The sequence below is a fragment of the Anastrepha ludens genome, chromosome 6, assembly GCF_028408465.1.
Source record: "Anastrepha ludens isolate Willacy chromosome 6, idAnaLude1.1, whole genome shotgun sequence".
Taxonomy (NCBI): Eukaryota; Metazoa; Arthropoda; class Insecta; order Diptera; family Tephritidae; genus Anastrepha; species Anastrepha ludens.
The window spans coordinates 26,648,223-26,672,584 of NC_071502.1; the positions used below are offsets into that span (position 1 = coordinate 26,648,223).

Below are 24,362 nucleotides of genomic sequence, written 5' to 3' on the forward strand. Positions count from 1 at the left end.
TACCATATGCAGGAGAAACTTTTTCAAGAAATATGTAAAAATATGGCTAAAGAATAAAATAAGCATTAGTCGATCCAACAAAAGGCAATCAACGAAATATGGCTGATGCGAACGGTTTCACTCACCATAATCGTCAAAAGTATTGTCTGAATCGTTTGGATTACCGAAAAGGGCGTCGATTAAGAGCGGTCAAGGTAGTTTTCCTAACAATATACAAATAACAAGTCCTCAATTATCCTTAATATTTGAAGGTATATACCGTGGCGAATGAATCGAAACACCTTCTAGTATTTGGAGTTCCAAAAATTAATTTAAAACAGGAATTAAAGTCCAAGCTCCAACGATGTGGAGAAATGGAATTTCTCCTTTGTGTAACAGAGCAGTTGGCTAAAAAAGGTTAATTATTAAAATAGCCATTTGTTGTGCTTAATTTATAATTTTTCTCTCTAGTTGATTTGGAGGCCTTCACTGATGTGTTTCATGTGAAATTTTCAAAAGTGCCGTCAGCACGGCTTGCAAAACTCTACTTAGACGCGCAAGAGTTTTATGGCGGCATACTTCATATCTCTTACGCTCCAGAGTACGAAACTGTGGATGAACTTCGGCAAAAAATGTTAGTACGGAAATCTGAAATTAACCATAGACAGCGCTTAAACGGAAAAGCGGCATCAACAACGGCACATGAATCGCAGTCTTCTCAGATGCAGAATAAAAGAAGAAAAGAATTATAAAAGACTGAATTGTATAGAAATATATTTATGTAATTTGCATTTATTCGCTTTCCCATTAGAAATTTAAAATACAGAAGAACACATAAAAATGTGTGACTCTGTTTCACTACCTAAAATCATGATAATGTGCTGAGCTACAATTGTTTTTTTGTTTCAATGTACTTCGCTCAACTACGAATTTACGATTATGTTATCTAAAGCAGAATTACAATTGTATTTACTCCGGCTACCAATGAATGAACATCTCGGTTATTTGGTTTTACGTAGGTCATGATACATTGTAAGGAACGGTAATCGTTTTTGCCACAATTCAGTACCGTAATAGACCCAAAAGCTGCAAAGAATTATGACGTTACAACACATTTGTACTCCTCACTATGACATTGTAACTTACAGTCCAAAGAGAGCACCACCCAAATGGGCTGCGTGGTCAAAGAATTTCCACCCTAGAATGCAACCGGCCAAATCGAAACCCATGATCACTTTAATGGCCTTTTGGAGAACAAAACATGTGATTATGTAAGAATATAATTAAGTCATTTTGATGTCTGAGAACTTACAGCACCGGCCGAGAAATTGAGCATGGGTAGGAATAGTATGCTTAATTGAGTATCAGGATACTTTGCACAAACATAGGCCAAAATCGCCATTATCGCACCCGACTGAAATTGGAGTATTTCTTTTTTAATAATTCATCTAGTAAACATTAAACATGTAAATAATCAAAAGTTTTTAGCACATAATCGTTTATGTAGAATCATATTTTCAAATAAGCGATCAAAGTAGTGATGCTTTCTTTCACACTCACCGCGCCTATCGAAAGACCTGGTTTTGCTGTCACCGTCTTGTAGAGAATACTCGTGAGACTAGCAACCACACCAGCGCTCAAATACACTCCTAAAAATTGTTCTTTTCCCAAAGATAATACAGCCGCACGGGAAAAGCTGTGCAGCACATACATATTAGCGAAGAGATGAAACATGGAGTAATGACTGAAAGTCGACAGGAACATTGGCCAACAAATTGCACCTTGGAATACATAAGTGGATACAATATAGATATATATATATTATTAGACTTTCAGTTATTGAAACTTACGCCCCGCGGGGTTCGAGCAAAAGTAAGTCATCATTGTGTTACGTAAGGCTGGCACACGCCAAAGTCCAAACACCAACACATTCAGCGCGCACAATGGCACAAACACCCGCTCACCAGGCGTTAATTTATCCCAGTGGAGTTGCAATTCCTGCTTTACTTCTGGCCAAACATTTTGTTCTTGGTTAACCGTCTGTCGTTTTAGCCATGGAAATTTACTTAGACGTGCCTTCTCTAACATCATATTGCGCGCATTCTCATACTCCAATATGGTGACACCCATAAAGCAGCCAACACTAAACTACAAAATTTAAGATGTTACTCATTGAGAAATTCGCCCAATCAGTATTACTTTTAAATTACCGCGCCTGTAAAAATTACTGCTTTCACTACATTACTTGGCGGCACTGCACCGCCGAAGGCATAATTCTCGAACGGTGGAGATGTTTGCAGATTTTTACTCTGAGGTGGACGGTCATGTCGGGGACTGCTTCGCATAGTGCGAAGAACTATCGTACGTGGCCGCAGGAACTTACTACTGTAGCTAGGCATCAGTGGTTCGCTGAAATTTGATGGAATTTAAGTATTCTGACTCTTACATATGAATAATTTTAATAATAATCACGCTATTTGCCGGGTCCAGTTACGACAGAGAGCTCTCTGTAAAATCATGTTTGTTTAATTCGCGGCGTGTACAAATGATTGTTTTGTTTTTAAATAAATTGCAAGGTTTCGCGATTTCGTCACGCCTCCATTCAATTGCAATCAGCTGATTATTTCGGTTTGTTTTGATCCAACAATTGAAGGAAGTGAACAGCTGATTTTAGTTCGATTACTGCGTGTTCGATATATTTTTTCAAATCACTTAACTAATAAAAACTTTTATTTTCGTGATAAGTTGCTTTACATATTAGGGCAAATGATCCTCTCTGTTTCTTTTAAAAAAAACAGACACGAACCCTACATTCTTTTTTCGAATTGGAATATAACTGCAGGTATCGTACAGTAACTAGAATTTCAGAGATGGTAAAAGTAAAAGACCAAACATTCAATTGGCAAATACAAAACTAATTCGTTAAAGTTAAAAAAGAGGTTGTCTGTAAAGTCGGTTTACTGACGATAGTTTAACGTGACAACGTCATAAGAAAATATTGATGGAATGGTTGCAATTTTCAAAACAAAATTTTAATTTTATTTGTTTGATAGATATTTTGTATGGATATAGAGGAGGAGGTAAATGGAATTGCAATGGAATAGGTCAAGTTACATTTACACAAACGTGAAAAATGACGAAACATTTATCAAATTCATAAAAGATATCTTCAATTTCGATTGTGCATCAGACGTTAATAAGTCAACAACACTAAGAGGCATTATCATCGATTTGACTTTCTCAAGACATTTTACACTTGAAACACTCCCTTTCATTTCCTATTTTTCCTATCATCGTTTATTCTCAACAGAGAATGGTTCATTACCATGCACACGGCAAGAAGGCATATGCAAATACAAGTATGTGAATTTATATACAAATGCATATATACATACATATATATGCTCACTCAAGTAGGACAGAGCCAGATGTCGAACGTTGCCGAACGCGGGGGCCGATTGTGCTCTTTGTCGTTCGTTCCGCGCTCTCGCTTGCAGTTCAAGCACATTAGCTTACATTTGCTTGCGTGCGGAATATATTCGTATATTTGATATATCCATATGATTTGTATGCATCTTTACATATAGATTTGTTCTTTTTGAAAATTGCACCAAAGTATATGTATGTATGCATGTTTATATAAGTATATATAGTAGTATACAACATATCTTATAAGGTATATGGTAAATATTACCATACATTTATTCCTTCATATATAATAAAAAATACAAATACGTGAATTTATATATGTACATATGCGCATATACATACATATATACTCTCACTTAAATAGGAGAGAGCAAGATGTCGAACGTTGCCGTTCGTTTGCTTTGTTTGCTTTGTCGTTCGTTCCGCGCTTTCGCTTGCAGTTCATTCAATGCAATAAGCAAGGTAACGACAAATGAGCAAGGTAACGGCAATGAGCAAGGTAACGACATATGAGCAAGGTAACACTAATGAGCAAGGTAACGACACATTTTTTCGTGCGTGCAGCCTGTTAAATCGAATTATAAGACGTTATCACGTCAAAATATTATATTTGAAGTTCCCAGAGCAAACTCTTACCTTAGCTTAACTCCCAAATTTGTAATTTAACAGGAAAATCAAAATCAAAAATTTATCTCTTGGTGATTAGTAATTATGAAATAATCAGAAATTATTTCGAAAACTTTTCTGAGTCCAACATTTAATAAAATCATATTTATACATTTCAGGACAAAGCGATCACAGTGGAAAAAGGAAAAAATTGAGATACTTCTTGATTTTTGGGGGGAGAAACGACCACAACTTCAAAACAAAACAAAATTGACAGCTGATTATCAAATTTCGCATTAAAAAACGGACGTATCAATGAACGAGAAGGCAAGTATGGATTATATTTATATGTACTTTATGAACTTAACGATACACTTTTACAACGAGACAATAAATACGTATAATAAAACAAATGTGTTATAGTTAACCTTGCAATGGATTGAACAGTTTTTTAATAGCGATATCTAAACATTTTCTCAGTATATTCCTATGGTTACGTGTTGTTATTGCTGCTGTTGTAACTGCATAAAGTTGGCTATAAATGTTTGGGCTTTTGTTTATTAAAGAAGCTATAACTGAATTTTAGCATTCCCTTATTACACACCAGTGATCTAACAAGTGGTGGAATAATGTTTGCCATTGCTTGCCGATAGGCGACCGCTATTAGACACAATTTTTTTATCATTTTACTGTTTCATGCATGGAGATTTGAGCCTACAAATGAAACAGGCGATGGAATATCCTAGCGTTTTGTGAATTTTTATCCCGCCATTTAAATAAGATTTAAAAAAATTTTGGGTACTACTGCTGGAGTGACAGTCTTGCCTTAGTCTTAAGAGTAAATTGTTCTATTTTATTATATTAAATACATATTTTTTCGAAAAAATATGTACTACTGCTGGAGTGACAGCCTTGCCTTAACCTTGAAAGGAAATGGGTTTATTTTATTATATATATTTTTTGGAAATTTTGAAGTTTTCTAATTCTATTCTTATATGAAATGCACGAGTTTTTCATAGTGCTTAGGACAATATTTTCTTAATGTTATCTTATAATAAGAGACTTTTTTTCGAGAAAAGGAGGCACCATATGATTTAGTGTCTTGAAAATTCGACATTAAGCCTAAATAGTGTATATGTATGACACGCGTTTCAATTAACACACCCAGTTTATAAGATTTACTGGTGATTATATAAAATCACTGCATGACTTACCGGACTACCTGTATTTGAGCTTTGCGAAACTAGGAAAAATCGACGAAAATTAAGCATCTCTAACAATCCATAGGTAAATTTCTGAACTAATGTGGTCGATTTGAATGAGCGAAGGAAAGGACGCCGCGCGAGAAGTGTTTACAAAAAAAACTGAGAAGTTGTGTGAAGACATTTGATTTAAGCACGTGCCTGCAGGGAAAATGGTTTTGACGAAAGTCCCAATTACGCCTCAGTGGAATTTAACCAACGGTAAATCTCATAATTGTGAAGAGCTTGTTCAGTGGTCCAAAATTGTATTATTTTTTATATCACAGGTTGTGTGTGCACGCCGGATGGTGGCTTTCTTTATGTAGGATCACGCAGCATCAACTATGTGGGCCCCTTAGAGCAAGGGGATGGGGTAGCACACAAGTCACCACAGATCAAAGTGTTTCAAACTCGCCAGAGCATAATGAGTATAGATGTTGATCCGGGATGGCCTAAAAGTGGTCGACCAATTGAAATTGGAAAACCTTCTACTCCTGGAGCTCAACAAAAATATTTCGCAGCTTTGGCACAGGATAATTCAGTACAGATTTGGGATTTTGATCGTGGTTGTGCGGTGAGTGGTCATAAGGCTCATTTTAGCACGGCCTTATATATGGAAGGCAATGGACCATCACCTCAGGGCGATCATGTACTTTTAAGCTTTATGAAAAATCGTAATGTTCTGTCAATGAACGCCCAGGATTTAGTGGTGTATTGTGTTGCATCGAATACATACTGTCGTCGGCAGATGTTCGTATCGGCACGAAATCAAACGCTGACTGTATTGCGCTGTTCACCATACAATGAACATATTTTTGCTGTAGGCAACAATCGGGGACTGGTTGTAATTGGCGATTTACAAAGTATGAGTACCTTGTACACACTTCGTGGGCACGAAGCTTCAATAACTGCATTGTCGTGGTGTCCGAAAATGTTAGAACCATTAAAACGTGGATCTTCTGAAACAAAAGAGTTGCCCATCGCCCAAAAAGCCACAAAGGAAGTTTCAAAAGAAGAGCAGCCGTCTTTAAATAAAGATCTAAATAAATCAAAAGTTAATTCAAATAAGAATGCCAAACCGCAAAAGGACATGAAAAAATCAGTAATGTCAGCTGTAAATGATGACATCTTCGACATCTATGACTACGACTATTTGGAAAATGAATTCGGCGCACCTACAGAATCGGAAAAGAAAGTCAAGGATGCAAAGTCAGCTGATGAATTTGTAGGCGTTGAGAAAGCTGTAGAACGTGGTGTATTGACGAATTTCGATTTTGCCGAAGCATGCCAAAGTTTGAAAGAAGAAATAGATGCTTTGAAGAATGAACCAAACTATGATCAGGAGGACCCCAAAAGAATGTCTGAGGTCACGCTCGCTGATTGTCAAAAAGTATCGCGTGCCGACGACTTATCATCTAGTTGTGGAGAAGGTAGCCGTGAGTCAACAGAAGGTAGCTTAGAAATAGCTGATCGTTCTTCGGATGACGATGTACGCGTAGATGGTGGCGAAGTAAACCCGAAGCAACAAATACTCCATCAAGCAGAAGTGCATGCAGAGCAAACAAATGATTTGGAGAAGAAATTAATTGAGGTGAACAATGAAGAGTTAACGGATACTATCAAAGAAGAAAAAGATGAAACAAATAGTTTTAAAGCAGAAGAAGCAGAGAGGGATGAAAATCAAGAGTTGCCTACAGAAAGTAATTCCGAACAACCTTCTGTTGATGGCTATGGCTCTCAAGATAATTCTTCCACTTTCCTCAATAATACACGCAACACTATATTGTTGGCCTCAGCGAGCGTTGATGGCAATTTTTGGATATGGAATACAAATACTGGGGCAAGCTGCGACAGTGTACGCCCTTTGAATAACGGCAAGCATGGTAAAAGTAAGTATATTGCTATATGAGATGAAGTATAGTTTGGAATATAAATTTGTTATATTTTAGATACCAGCATTCACATCGATTGGTTGAGTTCTACACAATTTCTAACCACAAATAGAACTGGTGAACTATCACTTTGGTCAATGATAAATGACCTTTCACTAGAGCCGCCAAAGCGTCAACAGCGGCGCTACAAGTTCAAAGAGGAAACACAACAACGTTTTCAGCAGCGCAGTGTTATGTCCTTTAGTGCTTCGTATCGTTCCAAATTACTCTGGTGCTTGTCTTCACATCGGGAGATCAGCTGTGAAAACTTGGATACGGGAAATATGCTACTCAAATACTGCTGCGCTTCTACGAATGTTTCGGCGATGCGCGAGTGCCCTGATGATATGAATAAGTAAGATTACACATTCTGCTAATTCTTATGTACTTATTGAACTGTTTGTAGAATTGCGCTGGCCTTCTCTGATCGGCGTGTCGGCATTATCGACATTTCAAAGATGTCTGCCACTAATGTGTTCATCGAAAATTATATCTCGCGTGTTGATGCGTCCGTGCTTTCACTAGTTTGGAGCCCTGATAGTAAGAAACTGGCATTTGGCACGTTGGAGGGCAGAGTAAGTGGATTTGAGTGATATTCTTTAACACTGCATGAGTAACTTTAGCGTGCTATACTAAGTCTTACCGTAAATTCTGTGACAAGTTTAACAATGCATTCGGCGAAAACAAATTCGCACAGAAAAGTTCCCTTATTTTTGCATTGTCCACTCATAAATTATACTCAGTTTCAGTGATTGCTTTGCAAAAGTGTGGTAAAAGTGCAAGTGAGATTTACGAATTGCTGAAAAACTTAATATTTCTGGAAGTTTGTTTACTGCACGATCAATCGTTTTCCCAAGTGTCTAAATGACAGACAGCAAAAGAAATGGTCGTCCGCGCGTGGTTTGTGCAGCCATAAAAGCCGTTCGAGAAAGAATTCGCAGAAATCCTCTTAGAAAGCAGTAAATCATGTCCAGGGAAATGAATGTGTCGACCAGATCCACGTCAAGATTAATTAGAGTTGATCTCCACATGAAAGCGTTCCGTCGCTCAACTGGTCATCGCTTGAAGAAAATTAAACTCGACAGATGCAAGCAGCTTCTTCGGTGGCATGCGGTCGACGGCTATGAAAATATTCTTTTCACAGATGAGAAAATTTTCACTGTTGAAGAAGTTTTTAATAAGCAAAACGACAAAATCCATGCACAAGGAATACAATAAACTGCTCAGCAAACATTCCCTGTTAGGGTGTTACCACCCATGTAGACACCTGCTTGAGCCTGAGCCGCCTCCGAGGCACGTCAGCGTACTGTAGCAGATTAAACTCCTACCTATCCAGAATTGACCCCGACATATTTAACATATGTCCGGCATAGGAAGGCGCTCCGCACGACACTAAGCACCTTTTCACATGCCCCATCAAACCCATTCATCTAACACCCCTCTCCCTCTGGACCCAACCTGTCGAAACAGCAAGTTTCCTGGGCCTGCCGTTAGATGAGCTAGACGAAGACGACCGGTGATTTACACTACACTGACAGACCAAAGTTACTGATACAACCACAACAACAACAAAATCCATGCTAAAACTTCTAAAGACGCAGAAAATGTTGTTCCAAGTGTCCAGCGTGGCCACCATGCAACCTTCGTAATGGTTTGGTGGGGAAAGGCGTCAATCTCTTCACTTCTGCGAAAAACGAGTTAAGACCGGGGCAAAAGTGTCCCAGGAGGATGTCTTAGAAGGCGTGGTGAAGTAGTTGAGCAGTACTCTCTTGAATGGAGAGCGTTGGATCGCCCAGCAAGATTTGGCGCTCCAGCCCATAAGGCAAAAACCACCCAGCAGTGGCAAAAAAACAATATTCCTGGGTTCATAGCCGCAGAAGATTGGCTGTCTGGAAGCCCAGATCTGAATCTACTGGACTACAGATTATGGTCAGAATACGAGAACAGGGCCTGTCGAAGACCTTACAGAAATTTGGAGAGTCTTAGTTCGAGCAGCGACGTCAATATTCATGGAAACCGTGCGTGCTGCAATAGCTGAGTGGCCTGTGAAGGCTTGTGTAAAAGCAAATGGTTACCTTTTCGAATGAAAATCTAATTTTTTTTCTAATATTTACATGATTAAATAAAACTAACTTCATTATGAAAAGTATTATACTTTCATATCTATAACGGATTTAATTTGTAACATAACTTATGGCACGCCTACGTATAGTGAATTACGTCCGACCTCCAGCAAACGCTTTTACAGCGCATTTATTCTCTTAAATCAATTAGTGGCTGGCAAAAAATTTAATGCATCCCTTTATTAATTTTTTTTTAATTTCACAACAGGTTGGCATAATTTATGTGGAAGCTGCTAAGCCTACCATGACCTTCAATTCGTTTTGTGGCAAACCAATTTACTCCATTGATTGGCAAGGCGATCATATATTTGTGGTTTGCAACGAAATTTTAGCCATTTACGACGAAAGCTTGGACAATAAAGGTAGGTACAGTGAAAAATGTTATATTATTTGCATTTAATTGGCATAATTGCATATAAAACAATGGAACTACGATGTTCTGTGTCCGAACGGCAGGAATTCATTTTGTGCGTTCATTGTGCCAAATGACAGTGCGGTCTGTTGTGAGCGCGTCTGCAGCTTACGGATGTATGCCAAATGTATAGTTTCACGATGAAAATCCCATTTGTTCCAAGTGATATTAATGCGATTTGAGGGTCTAAGGTCGTTTACAACAACCATCTCCGTTTGGGTGCCACTTTCCGAAATTTTGCCTTTGCGCGTTTGGCTTTCTGCCACAAAGTCCTTCTCCAGAATTTCATCAACCAAATCGAAAAGCAATAGCAGATCCACAGAAGTGTAGATGGCCGTTTTTAATGTGTGCATAAAGTTTTCAAAATAACGTTCGGCATATTTTGCGAATTCAATATTAGAAAAACCGAAACGAAATTTCGAGTCCTCACAAAGTTTTTTTTGCAGAAATGCGGGCAATAGTAAGCCATTGGTTAATGCAATTGTTAGGCCACAATAATTTTCAAAATTATCTGACTGCAAGGCAAAATGGAAAGCATTGAAATAGGAGTTGTTATATAAGAAATGCGGATACGTACAACATTTTGCAATGACGTCATTGCGGGATGTGATTTGTTGGTGCGTTCCATTAACTCGTCGAACGTGGGCTTAATTGTTTTTTTGATAACTTGCCGTCGCACTTCGGTAATTTCCAATAGCTTGAGAAAGTTCGCCTTCACTTCTTTAGTTAAAGATTCGTCTAATAAATCTTTCAGCTTATTCAATTCGACCAAATAGCTTAGAGATAATTGTAAGGAGGTCCATAGTTCCGTGAGATATTTGAAATGGGGCTGAAATTCGCCACTGATTAATAGAAAATCGTATATTGCAAAAGTACTTACGAACACTAATTCCGATTCGATAGCAGTGCGAAACTTTAAAACATCATTAATTTTCTCTATAACGCAATCCATTTTCTTTCGATCGAGACTAATGAGATACTCGGCCTTTTCGAATGAATGGACTATATTTTTCAGCAGCTTCTCATACGAACTGAACAAAGCAATGTATTTGTTGATTTCACGCACTTTCTCTATGGGCCATTTGCAATTCACCTTCTTCGTTTTTGTGTCCACCTCTATAAGTTGAGCCATCACTTCTATGCCACTTTCTATGTAGTGCGCTATGTCTTTTAGAGCAGCTTCAAGCGAATCTCTAGTGTTGGTTTTTGCCATTTGAATATCCGTTAAGACTGCGTAGAAAAGAGAAAAAGCTTTCCATTTAAAATGGGTGTCTTTTTTGTGTATGTGTACATTAGGCCGGGTCGATTTGTGGGGAGGCAAAAATCACCCATTGCTCTGTGAAAATCATATTCTAGGGACCAAATAAGAAACTTTGCCGAAGGAACCATACCTCTAAAACGAATTCTGATGTCCCCCAATTTGGGTCGAACTTTTTAGTTTCTTTTCTATAACTCACTTAAATTAATTTTTTCATTTACATATGTTCTGACTAATAAATTTCTTAAGAGAAAAAATAGATATTATTATAAATAAATAAAAATAAAGAAAAAACATATCCATTTAGCTGATTTCTTCATGTAAAGACCAAAAATGGTGATATTTTTAATTCGCTTTAGAGGTATGGTTCCTTCGGTAAAGTTTCTTATTTTGATCCCTAGAATACGATTTTCACAGAGCAATGAGCGATTTTTAAATCGACCCGCCCTAGTGTACATATATTACTTTCATAGGAATTTCTGATGAAACAGTTGTCCAAGTAAACACAAATTTTTAACGTTTCCGTAAATTATCTTCTTCCAAGTGTGCCTTCTCATGCGCATGCTTATAACCTAATGCCAACCTTTACGGTCGGTTGACGAACAAATTGAAATTTATTTCCAAAATTAGCGACAACATTTTTACTGTTTCTAATACTCGTCTTACTGGCCATGCCAATAAAGAAAACTGTCGTATTTGAAGCGACGCGACACAAATATATCCAAAGCGCAATAAAGGCTCTCATGATATGCAAACGTATAGCAGGAAAATCCTGGTACTGTAGCCCAAGAATCCTAAGATGGCTATACATCATGATAACAAGGCCAATGAGTGGGAGTAATTGGGACCATCGACAGTGTATAGCCTTCATATGCATGCCTACAGGAGAGGAACCTGGACGCAGGTACCTGTTGTGTCTTGGGACATAAAAGCGGCTCTACCCAGAAATTATACTTTTGTGGTCCAAGGATAGAATTAGCCGAGGTAGAGGATTGTCTATTTAGGAACCAGCATTAACACCGATAACAATGTCAGCCTTGAAATCCAACGTAAAATCTCTCTTGCCAACAAGTGCTACTTTGGACTAAGTAGGCAACTGAGCAGTAAAGTCCTCTCTCGACGAACAAAACTAACACTCTACAAGACTCTCATCATGCCCGTTCTAACGTATGGCGCAGAAGCTTGGACGATGGCAACATCCAATGAAGCGACGCTTGGAGTGTTCGAGAGAAAGATTCTGCGTAAGATTTTTGGACCTTTGCACGTTGGCAGCGGCGAATATCGCAGGCGATGGAACGATGAGCTGTATGAGCTTTACGACGACATAGACATAGCGCAGCGAATAAAGATCCAGCGGCTACGTTGGCTGGGTCATGTCGTCCGAATGGATACAAACGCTCCGGCTTTGAAAGTATTTGATGCGGTACCAGCTGGTGGTAGCAGAGGAAGAGGGCGGCCTCCTCTGCGTTGGAAAGATCAGGTGGAGAAGGACTTTGCTTCACTTGGTGTGTTCAACTGGCGCCGGTTAGCACGAGAAAGAAACGTCTGGCGCGCTTTGTTAAGGTCGGTCAAAATCGCGTAAGCGGTTATAGCGCCAATTAAGAAGAAGAAGAAGAGGATTGTTATAATATTAGTGGGAGCGTGCCCTACATACCATTGGTGTGACGGCACCTCTGAGATGTTTCTGACATTTTCAGGTTGAACCTCCTTCCAAAAATCAAAAGGCCAATGATAACATATGGAGCGGTCGCTTGGGCATCGAGAACCGCTCTCTCGACAGTGCGGGCAGCGCTAACTAAGCTTCAGCGCTCAGCAAGCGTCTGCATTACGGGAGCGATGCGGACCTGCGCCACAGCTGCGATGGAGGGGGTGCTCGAGCTTACATTCAGCAATCAGCCAAGCGTACCCTGTTAAATGTTATTAGGGAAGGCTACGGTAAAGGAAAATTGATATCATTTGAGAATATGGAATTGGTGAGTCTGCAGCTCCTACTTATCCAGCTACGCAGAGATCACTATCACTATGTATCAGATATCATTAAAGTCATCAAATTCGAAAAGAAGTTCAGAATTAAACTGAACGATAAGTTAAACTGGACTTGACCCTGCATTTAAATGTAAACTAGTAGTGTATCCTGCACTGGTACACAGATGGCTCGAAGAATCTAGAAGGCATAGGCGCTAGAATTGACGACCCCAGAACCTAGCGTGCTGTGCTGATGGGTAGTTTTCCAAGCATCTTCCAAGTGGAGATGATGTGTGCCATCTGCCTATGTACAAAGATAAAATTAGACAGAAATTTCTGGAATTTGCCATTATGAGCGACAGTGAGGCGGCACTCATGTCCCTGCCGTCCTGTAAAATCAAGTTTTCACTGGTGTTTGAATGTATCGAGAAACTTTAATCTACTGGGAACACACAATCACATTCGTCTAATTTGGGTCCCAGGACGCCGGGCTATAACTGTAAACGTAATAGCGGACGCATTGGCGAGAGAGGCTGCGGCCTTGCCTTTAATAGGACCCGAGCTCTTCCTTGCTATGGGGCAACACAACATCAAGGAGAAACTTAGGAGTGAAGAGCTGAGGCTAAGGGAGGTTTTCTCGTACCAAACTATGGGGTTACGCCAGGTTAAATCCAAAAACTCCTAATCCTCCCCAAGGATAAACAGAATGCTCACGTGCATTTGCACAGGCTACGGGCTCTTGTCGTTTCAGCTCTACTCAGAGTTTAATATAAGAACTGGGTCTGGATGAGGTACTGCGATGAGTAGAGGGCTCAAAAGTTATGGCGTCTTGAGTAAATCTACCACTGTACGTGTTTCCGATTTCTTACAGTTTTAAAAATGGATTTGAATTAACAACAAGGAGTTTGTATTGTGCATGTTGCATTAAAAATTGATTTAATGGTGCGAAAATTTTAAAAATGTTTAGAAACTGTTTCGGTAATGATAATCTAAGGAAAAAAGCCGACAGCCGTTTACGAGTGACATGAACGTTTCAGAAGAGATCACGAGCCCATCGAGGATGACGAACGTAGTTGCAGGCCATTGACATCGAAAACTGATGGAAACATCAATAAAATCATAGAAAAGTTGCTGAATAATCGCAAGTTCAGGACATATTAGTTAATTATTTGGGTTTGCGCCGTATTGCTGCAAAGTTGGCCGTTATTCCCAAAGGACCTGAATTTCATACAAAAAAGGGACCGCGTTGATTGATATCGCCAAAGATATGATTTCCAAAGCTGAATTACGCATCATTACTGGAAATGAGACATGAGGCTTATGACTACGACACGCAATCCAGACATCAGGCGCGTGAGTGGCGAGCTCCGAATGAAACAAGACCAGAAAAACCACGTCGTTTTCAGTTAAAAAAGAGAGCGGTGCTCACGGTTTTGGTGGATTACAATGCAATTGTAAGACCAGAATTTTTGCCAGAAGATCAGACAGTTAATAAAGACTATTATTTGGGTGTTATGAAATATTTAAGTAATGGAAAAATAGAAGACGACTCTGAAGGCGATAATATCACTTATGAGCAATAAACTTATATTTTGAATTTTCTGAATATATTCCGGTAACTTTTTGATCAAGGTGGTGTATTCCACTCGCCTTTGGACCAGGCTTAGCATGTGGATCGAAAGCGGTGGTGTGCAATTTACCTATAGTTCCAGAACGTGTGAACTCCGATCTTCGATCTATCTATTACCCGTAAAAATGTCCAGTTCGGTTTAGTTTGAATACTTTTTCAAAACTGTAGATGAGGCTAAGGTCGCAGGCAGGTTTCCCACAGCAATACTAATTGGCCAGCGAGGCAATGCAATACGTACTATATAGCGCGATGTACTATATCGTGGAATCACGCACCTTTAGTGGCCGAGTAATCGGAAGAAATAGGCGACCAACCGAGGTCACCGACTAAGTCATGCGACTTGATTATTTGCCCTACTTTTTGTGGATTACGTTACGTCAAGTATCTAGTATTTGCCGATAAGTCAGCTACTATTGACGATTTGGAAGATAGCATTTGGCGCATTATCGTTGAGATTGTATCGGCTGCACTGGAAACAGTGGCGCAAAATTTACCAACCGGATGGTCTTCATATGATGCAGTCGAGGTAAACATATGCCCGAAGTTATTTACCTGCTATTTACACCTGCCTTAAAATTCGCAAGCAGGTAAAACAAAACCAAAATTTTATTAATTTTTTTTATACGAAAAAAGTTTTATACTTCTTTGGTATAAAATGTTATTTGGCAGGTTGAGTGCGGAGAAGTCTCGGCCAACTGCAGCCAGAATAAAGGCACATACACTCAATCCAACCCACCTCTATCCTGAGTTTAATAAGAGAACTGGGTCTGGATGAGGCACTATGATGAGTAGAGGGCACAAAAGACCATGAGGTCGAAGTGCAAATCTCTTAGAAAAATCTGTTTATCAATTTGGAATTTTACTCACTATCTCGCATGTTTTCCTTCTCGCCGTTTGGATCGCAATTGTTGTAGATTAGTATACCGCAAACGGTAGCGGTCAGACGTTGCAGGTACTCCAAACGATGATAACGTTTCTTCAGCACAAAGTTTTGCAAATCTCCGTGGCTAAGCACACTTTTCAGACTTTGATGCGTCTGCTTCAAGAGCTGGCGGACAAACAAAATGTTGGGAAAGTTAAAGATAAATAGTTTATTAGCCACAGAATATTTACCAATTACTTACAACGTCATTTTTCGGATCACCAATATTGTAGCAGGCAATAATGAAGACCTGTATTTTGTAAAGCATTTCATTGAGCTGCTTGTCACTGCTCGTCTCCGGATATTGCAAAATGCCCTTAACGAGCATATTTAACTTTCTTTGAAAATTTTCGTTGTAAATTTCTTTCATATTCTCGATTTTCAACTCGCGAAAGTTTCTAAAGCAAAAGTTCATTTTTAAATTGCACATCGTTGGATCGTTTTGATTCTTATATAATCCAATGGCATTTTGCCTGAGTTGCAAAATAGTGCAAGCATTTGGATCCTGCTTGTTGAGGCCGAGTCGCGCATCGCGTGCCAACAAATGCACGAAGAAATAGGCAAAATTCGGGTCGACTTCCAAGCCATACTCTTTGCAATCGTCCAGGAATAGCATGAAAATTCGATTTAATTGATCTTTTATTGACATTTCGGTGTATCAATCAGCGTGTGGAAATATTATATTTAAACTAGATTTCCATGTATTACTTGTTTGGAAACAATTCACTTCACATAATATCGAGACACCGAATTTCAGCGTGATGGTCTGTTGCTATTACTGGTTACTCTGACAACAACGCAGTTTGTTAAATAAAAAAAATATAAATTTGAATTAGAATTTTAGCTGACACAACACAGTATCTGATTTGAAAAATTTAATGAAATGTAACGAAATTACCAAACCTGTAAAAAATATTTAATATAAATTTAGGTACAGGGTCCGGCACTCGAAGTGTAACCAATTAAAAAGGACCATAAATTTAGTTTGGAAAATCACTTTTATTCAATTCAAAGTAAAAAATGTGTGAAAATAATACAAAATTAAGAATCAATTTACCCTTTGCCTTGACTAAGGCCTTGAGACGGTCCAGAAACGAATCGCAAGCTGCACGAATGTGACGTACAGGTTTTTTGTGCCACTAGCGCACAATGGTTTTTTTAGCGCCTCGAGACTGGTGAATCTTTTAGTTCAGACCTGGCTCTCCAAAATGGTCCAAAGAGAATAATCCATCGGAATCGCGTCTGGTAAATTTCAGAGCCATTGTGTGAACGTTATGAAGTTCGGACCGTTGTTTTTTAGCCATTCTTGAAACGTCCATGGTCTGCCTCCGAAATGTTTGTCTGCCCACGGCTTCAAAGCAACCGCCGGAATACTTTCCCGATAATATTTCGCATTTACTTTGACGACAGGCTCAATGAAAACGATTGAAGAGCGCCCACCTGCAGTTACAGTGGCCCAAAACCATTACCTCTGGCGGGTGCTGCCTCTTGGTGGCCCATCGATGACTCAAATTCTCGGTATGAACGGTCGGTCAAATAAATCCCATTGTTTTGGGAGTTTACGAATTGTTCAATTTGAAAAATTTCCTGCCATTTCCTGCCAAAATGTGACGGCGCGCCCATTTTACAAAAACAAATTTTGTTCATTTGAGAACATTTCAGACAAGCGATTTCATATTTTTTTAAATAAAATTTACAGCAATTCGAAGCATTTGTGCCTAATTTCTTTATTTTCTGCTCAAAAACAAGAACTTTTTCAATTTGCTCTTTTTCATCTCCCAGATGCTCACATTATCCGTGAAGTCCAAAGCGTTTCAACGGTATCAGTGCGCGGCCACATACTTTACGTAGGCACACAACGCGGCCACATACAGGTGTTCCATCGTAATCCCAGTCTTCCTTACTCCTACATTCTAATGCAGGACGTGCCATTGGCGCCACGCTACATCACCGAAATCTCCTGGAGTGCCATTGCCAGCGATCACGTCGCTGTAGTGGCCAATGCCAATAACATACACATATTAAAATCGGTTTCGCCCGACGGCCTCCTTACGCCCGTGCGTCGCATCGAGATCAAAAATCCAAAGGCTGCGAATGCTTGTGTTAAATGGAGCAATCGTAATGCTGCCGAGTTTCTCACTTGCGGTTTCGATGGTGGTGTACGTGTTTGGGACTTGAATTCGACGTCGAACGATGAGAAATTCCTTAAACAATTTCCATGTCCCATGACATGCGGCCTCTTCTTGCCAACGGATGAACAGATTGTGATGTGTGCCGGTAAATCTACCTCAATCGAATTGTTCGATATGCGCTTAGAGCAATCCGTGGTTTATTCGGCGAGCAAATGGAAGCGTTCCAATACACACACATTGGAATCTGTGAAATGGGCCTTGAAGGTGCCCACACGTCCTGATGCGTCCAAGCCAGTGACAGCGGCGGAAAAGCGTCGTGCCAAGCGTACTGCAATGGGTAGCTATGAGGAAACATCGGGGGCAGTTGAAGGTGCAAATGGGGCAGAGCATGATGAGAGTGCTGAAGTAGTCGATTTGTTGGGGGCGTTAAAGTTAAGAGAGGCTACTCAAAAGAGCAGCGCATCGGAAAAGAACGCGAAAGCTGAGGTATCAGCACAGCCAGAAGTCGTAAAGAAAAATGAAAATAAGTTAGCGATGGGCAGCACTTCCGTCTTTATGAAGGTAAGTTGATGAGTCATTCACGTGAGTGGGAGATTTAAAATTTCTTTAATTTTGAGCACAGATTTTGTTTTGTATTTTTTTAGAAATCAACGACTGTATTTAACTTAACAACCAAGGAACTGAACAAAGATGTTTTGGAGAAATTAAATATGGCCTTAGATAGTTCGGGAAATAAAAACTTACTTTGTGCGAAATTATTTGGTACAAAAGCAGACGCTCAACATTTACTGGCAGAGGAATGTGAGTACTAAGTTGGAAATTGTAATTATGCAAATAATCTGGATTAAGTTGAGGCCGCCGTAGCCGAATGGGTTGGTTCGTGATTACCATTCGGAATTCACAGAGAGAACGTAGGTTCGAATCTCGGTGAAACACCAAAATTAAGAAAAACATTTTTCTAATAGCGGTCGCCCCTGGGCAGGCAATGGCAAACCTCCGAGTGTATTTCTGCCATGAAAAAGCTCCTCATAAAAAAAAAAATATCTGCCGTTCGGAGTCGGCTTGAAACTGTAGGTCCCTCCATTTGTGGAACAACATCAAGATGCACGCCACAAATAGGAGGAGAAGCTCGGCCAAACACCCAAACGGGGTGTACGCGCCAATTATATATATATATCGTCCCCTTAGTATTAAAATAGCCTATCAATTTTTTGATGTTTTGAGAAAATGAATTTCAAACTTTTTGTCGAAAGTAGCTCTCACTCAAATCTCCTTATGTCTGTAAATATTTATTATTTTTTGACTGACGTTTTGACCCACTTTGTGGAACTAGAATTTGACAAAATTTTGACCACATATAAAATCGACGATGGAGAATCCAAAAATTCAATAAAAAAATAATAGCCCATGAGCACATAGGCTATTGTTATACTAAGGGGACGATATAATGGATGCGGTGTTCGTAAATGACCATGAAAATATGTAGGATATCGGTAGTGCGACATATCTCTTATATTAATCCTTCGTTGGGCACCCGGGTTTGGCTAGACTTTACGGACTTGGGACGTGAATTTAACATACATATTTCTATTATAGCTAACGACTTGAGCTTCCAGGTAGCTCCCTAGAATTTAATTTTGATGGGTTAATTGATGGTCATGTGTGACACAAATTGGGTTTTAAATCGTGATCGTTTTTATACACCACAGTTTTATTTAATGGGAGTTCATAAAAATCAGAAAAATATTTTTAAATGGGGCGGCTAAGCTATTTCGTGTGATATCGCTGAGCTGTTTAAAATGGCGCAGTTGATGAAAAATGTAACATCCAGATGATACAAGGTGGCAGAAAATTAATCATCCAATGTGCCAATTCCGACATGCATATTGACGCCAAATCAAAATATCTGGGCACAGCGTTCCACCGATAGACGATTCTACGCTAGCGGAACGACCCGGATTTATTATATTTCCGGCCAAGGACTGTCACTCCAGCAGCATTTCCCGTATGTAGGTATGGGGAATGTTTTTGCTGCTACAACAACAACATCTGGGCATTATGATCGACAGAAAAATAAACTGGCAAGAGCATGTAAAGAAACAACGTAAGAGATTTGAAACTCGTTTTAAGAAATTGTACTGGCTGCTGGACCTCAATCCAAATTATCTCAGCAAAATAAAGTATTTGTATATCGAACGACAATTGCACCGATCTGGAAATATGGAATTGAGCTTTGGGGCACTGCTGCAAAAAGTAATCTAAGCATACCACAATGTGTCCAGCCTAATACTTAGGATCATGACTGGTACATAGCTAAGGCAGATATTCATCGCGACCTTGACATCAATACTATTGATGAGACAATACAAAGCGCTAGGAGCAGACACATAGCAGACTATTGTTGCACACAAATCGTGTGATGAGAAGGCTCCCAAATAAAGAGAAATCTACCCAATGTCGGCTCAACCGTCAAACACCAAAAGATCTTGCAAAATCTATGTAGTTAATTGCCAACTAATCGTATTTGTCACTGATTGTTAGTCATTCGCTTTAAATGTTATGCATATTTCATTTGAATGGGCTTGAGGGCATTGGCCCTACAATATGACTCTCATTCCATGAATTACTTATTGTCTAACGACGGGTGTAATATTTTAAGGAAGCAAATAAAAACAAAATATTCGTCAGAAATGTGCTGCAGGAAGTTGGGGGCTAAGCACGATGTAATAAAATAGTGAAATGTTTTACAAAAGATAGCAGCTTTAACTACGTTTTCTCTTACCATTAGTTTTTAGAGTCATATTGTATCTGCCACCCCTAGATCTTTTCTGCAAATACTCAGCGGCCAGTTCCGCTTTAAGGCTCAGAGCGAGCTCACAATGGAAGACTGTCACACATGGACATTCAACCATCTTAGACTCCTATACGGATATATCACCCTCCCATTCTCTGCTTCTTAAGGAAAATCCCTTCTAGACTGGAATGGCTTGAAGAAGATCCATTACCCAACACACGCGTTAAGATCTACACGGACGGACCTAAAATGGACACCGGTGTGGGATTAGGGTTATATTGCGAAGAGCTTTCTATCAGTGAATCCTTTAAATTACCGGATCACTGTAGTGTTTTTCAAGCGGAAATAAACGCTATTCAATAGGCCTTAAAATGGTTAGAGATAAACAGAATAACATCAACAGATGGGGCCCTGGATGTATTCCAAATAACATCGAGGAGTGTCGTACATTGTCACCAATCTCTTAATGAGATGGCCAAACAATATCTTATCTTCTTATGTTGGGTTTCACTCCACAGACTGGGCACCAGGGAACTGTAGGGCTGACCAACTTGCAAGAGAAGGTACCTGTATGCCAAACATAAGTAATTTTATGGGGGTACCTCTCGCAACTTGTAAGCTTCTTATTAAATACGCACTAATCAGTTCTGCAAATCAAGGATGGAATAGTGTCAATACCTGTGACATTGCTGGACAAAGATGGCCTAGGGTAAATCTACGTCTGTCTAAGAATATTACAAAATTGAGTAGACTACAAATTAGGACCTTAGTAGGGGCCCTGACCGGATATTGTCTCATAGGAAATCAGTGAAGGCGTTTACATGCATGATTTCTGTTGTAACTGCAGAAATGAGGAGGAGTGGAAACAATTCAACACCTTTTTTGCACATGTCCGGCTCTAGCCAGAAGCAGGAACCGATATTTAAGATCCTACTTCTTAATGAATATAGATAATCTATACACTTAAGGTTTCAACAACCTTTTACGCTTTATCAAAAGCTCAAAATGGTTCAATATGGAAAGGAAAATGTAGCCCAGCCCCTGCGGCGCACAACGGACCCATTTCGTGGTCTAAGTGGCTCTATGTGCGATGCGGCTGCCCATCCTAACCTAGTTTTTAGAGCTATTTTTTTCATTTTGGCCAGCCACGAGATAAGTACAGGCGTAGCACACTGATTTAAGTTATAACGGGGCATTGTCTAGTCGGCAGGCACGCCCAGAGGATAGGTGTGCAAATACATGACTTCGTTCAGAAGTTGTCTAGATGAGGAAGAGACGATCCCGCACCTTTGTGTCATTGTCCTGCTCTCTCTAGACTTAGATTTACCATTTCAGGGAGACAATTTTTTAATGGATTGGAAGATCTTAGTTCTGCGGAAATCATGGATCTTCTGAAATTTTTGAGAAGTACACACTGGTTTTAGGAGAGATAAGTACAAGTTCCCTGCGCGGCATCACAATGGGCTATGAGCCTTAGTGTGCCCCACAGTGGACAACCGCTTCAACCTAACCTAACATATTCCATTATATGCTTATGATCAACTTCGTTTTTTTTACCTTAGTGAAACACCATAGATACTCAAAAACTACCGGCATACCCAACTTATTTATGACACAATTAAACTCATCAGTCAGAGAGGAGATACTTAATTGTATACAGAGCAAACAACTGTCCGAGTGGCATGTGGCCGTCGCACCTACCATATCTTATGGGTAATTTTATTTTTGTTTATATATTTTATTTTATGTGTATGTATTAATTCTTTTGATATGAAACAATCATTGCAGTTTTTGGCAAAAATGCTGCCAAGCATTCGCCGATCAATTGTTGGAGCAGGGCTACGCACTGCAAGCGGCTACTTACATAATAGCAATGCATCACCATGTTGAAGCCATTGAAATGCTCATGTCAAAGCATTATTATAAAGAAGCGCTCATCATCGGTCGCATTCACTTGCAAAAGGACGATCCATTGTTAAAAGACATTAGCGACAAATGGATCACGCACTTGGATACGACTGGCAATTTGACTGGCTCGGCCTTGCTGTAAGTAAAAGATGTAAACCAAAACCAAAATTTTTATTACAGGTCCGGAATTCGAAGTGTAACCAATTAAAAAGGCCATAAATTTAGTTTGGAAAATTATTTTTATTAATTTCAAAGCAAAAAATGTGTGAAAATAATACAAAATTAAGAATCAATTTACTTTTGCTCGATATGACCACCTTTTCCTCGACTATGGCTTTCAGACGGTCCAGAAACGGTGAGTCCTGTTGAAACGTCCACGGTCAAATAAACCCTATCGTTTTCGGAGTTTAGAATTGCTCAATTTGAAAAACTTTTTCGTCAGAAAACACAATGTTCGGAAATTGACCGTTTTCGGCCAAGCGCAGCAACTCCTTCGCTCTCTCAAGTCAGACTTGTTTCTGCTTTGGCGTGAGATCATGCGCCTTCGGGATCTTGTAAGGCTGGACTTTGAGATCTTTTTTCATATGCGGCGGATGCTACGGTCAGATATTTTCAGTTCTTTCGCCATTTGATTGTCACTTTGTCGAGGGTTTCACTCAAGTCGCCTTTTTCTTTTTTTGACCACCTCAATGACGTTTCGCGATGCTACCAGTATCATTGTAACGAGTAATCTTGCGATAAACAAACACTTTATTTGTTAATTAATGGTTAATGGTTGTAAAGGGTTAAGGAGTAGCCCTTTAGCACTGCGACCATATTGATCTATTGTGCACCCTATGCTGTCTATTGACTGTTAAGTATGCTTATGAATTGTACCAGCTCCTTCTGAGGGAGTGATTGAAGGTCTTCATCTGTAAGCATGAACTTGTTTAAAAACCTTTTCCTTCTGTGCGTCAACCCCGGACATTCGATAATGAGATGTTCCATAGACTCCTCATCTTCGCAGCAGAATCTGCAGGTGCTGGTGTTAGTTATGCCTAATTTATGTAAGTGTTTGTTGCAGGTGAAGTGACCCGTGAGGGCGCCTGTGAGAGTGCGAATGCTCTTTTTGTTTAACGTGAGGGCCATGTTGGCTCTTTATTTACTTTAAGTTGTTCGAGCTCACGAACAATCACTGGTTTTGATTTTCCAGCCAAATATAATGCAATCTCACTACTACGTTTGAAATCCATAACTGATTTTCTTTTTTTTGCGATTACTCTCGGCAAAGTGCTTCCACACAAATGCTTCTGCGCGTTCATCAGCTGGGCGAGCTGTTTGAAGTTGGTTACACTTCGAGTGCCGAACCCTGTGTTAAATAAAAAATTTTAAATTTCAATTAAAACTACTCAAATTTTATTTCATCAAAAAAATTTATTCAATCATATTTGTTGCATATGTTTTAGTTGCGTACTCTCGGGCCAGCTGAATCGTGCTTATGAAACTTTATCCAAAGTGCGGAATGTTCATCCCGAAATAGAGCGTGTACTTGGAAAGATGAAAAGCAAAGAGCCCGTTAGACAATAAGTCATATAGCTTATCAGTATACTTACATACTTAGATTAAAAATTTTCTACCATAAGAAAAACTACAAATGTATTGAAGTGACTAAGAATTGCTCGAATGGCATTGTTATTGTTTACTTTACTTTTACGTTATTGTAACAGTTAATTTTTTATATGAATGAATTTGTAAGCAATTGATTTTGAACTATGAAAAAATAAAGAGTGAACTCGAAATTACTGGAACTGAGAAAATTATAAATTTTTTTGCTGCTGTTGCTGTTGTTGTAGCAGAGCTCACAATTCCTCATGTGGTTCGAACGTGGATCATCATCTAATTCTAGTTCGGTGAGGCTGATTCTAGAGTTACTCCGAGCAATGCGGGTCGCTTAATGGCTTATGTATTATTAATATACATATATTTAAGGGGTTACATGGGTTTCGTCGGGTAAAAAAAGGCCCATTTTCAATATTTTTTTTTCTATGTAAAA

The 24,362-nt window shown here is 39.3% G+C and overlaps 4 protein-coding genes across 4 annotated transcripts; 2 read left to right on the forward strand and 2 right to left on the reverse strand.

Annotated features, from left to right (window-relative positions):
• LOC128865807 (RNA-binding protein 48) lies at positions 1-871 on the forward strand. Its single transcript, XM_054106166.1, has 3 exons — positions 1-194; positions 252-396; positions 451-871. Exons 1-3 carry the CDS (start codon positions 99-101, stop codon positions 729-731), a joined length of 522 nt encoding a protein of 173 aa, XP_053962141.1. The 5' UTR covers positions 1-98; the 3' UTR covers positions 732-871.
• Positions 741-2,714, reverse strand: LOC128865806 (presenilins-associated rhomboid-like protein, mitochondrial). Its single transcript, XM_054106165.1, has 7 exons — positions 2,452-2,714; positions 2,190-2,388; positions 1,830-2,127; positions 1,540-1,760; positions 1,292-1,393; positions 1,126-1,223; positions 741-1,065 (listed from the first exon to the last, which is right to left on the reverse strand). Exons 1-7 carry the CDS (start codon positions 2,496-2,498, stop codon positions 981-983), a joined length of 1,050 nt encoding a protein of 349 aa, XP_053962140.1. The 5' UTR covers positions 2,499-2,714; the 3' UTR covers positions 741-980.
• A 2,574-nt stretch (positions 2,715-5,288) lies between these two features.
• Positions 5,289-24,126, forward strand: LOC128866211 (protein rigor mortis). Its single transcript, XM_054106761.1, has 10 exons — positions 5,289-5,477; positions 5,543-7,144; positions 7,205-7,541; positions 7,593-7,761; positions 9,518-9,671; positions 17,279-18,189; positions 18,273-18,429; positions 21,985-22,135; positions 22,211-22,468; positions 23,776-24,126. Exons 1-10 carry the CDS (start codon positions 5,429-5,431, stop codon positions 23,894-23,896), a joined length of 3,909 nt encoding a protein of 1,302 aa, XP_053962736.1. The 5' UTR covers positions 5,289-5,428; the 3' UTR covers positions 23,897-24,126.
• LOC128866212 (cilia- and flagella-associated protein 206) lies at positions 9,581-16,353 on the reverse strand. Its single transcript, XM_054106762.1, has 5 exons — positions 15,699-16,353; positions 15,442-15,622; positions 10,602-10,951; positions 10,299-10,550; positions 9,581-10,236 (listed from the first exon to the last, which is right to left on the reverse strand). The coding sequence occupies exons 1-5, from the start codon at positions 16,143-16,145 to the stop codon at positions 9,739-9,741; spliced, it is 1,728 nt and encodes a 575-aa protein (XP_053962737.1). The 5' UTR covers positions 16,146-16,353; the 3' UTR covers positions 9,581-9,738.
• Positions 24,127-24,362: the final 236 nt, after the last annotated feature.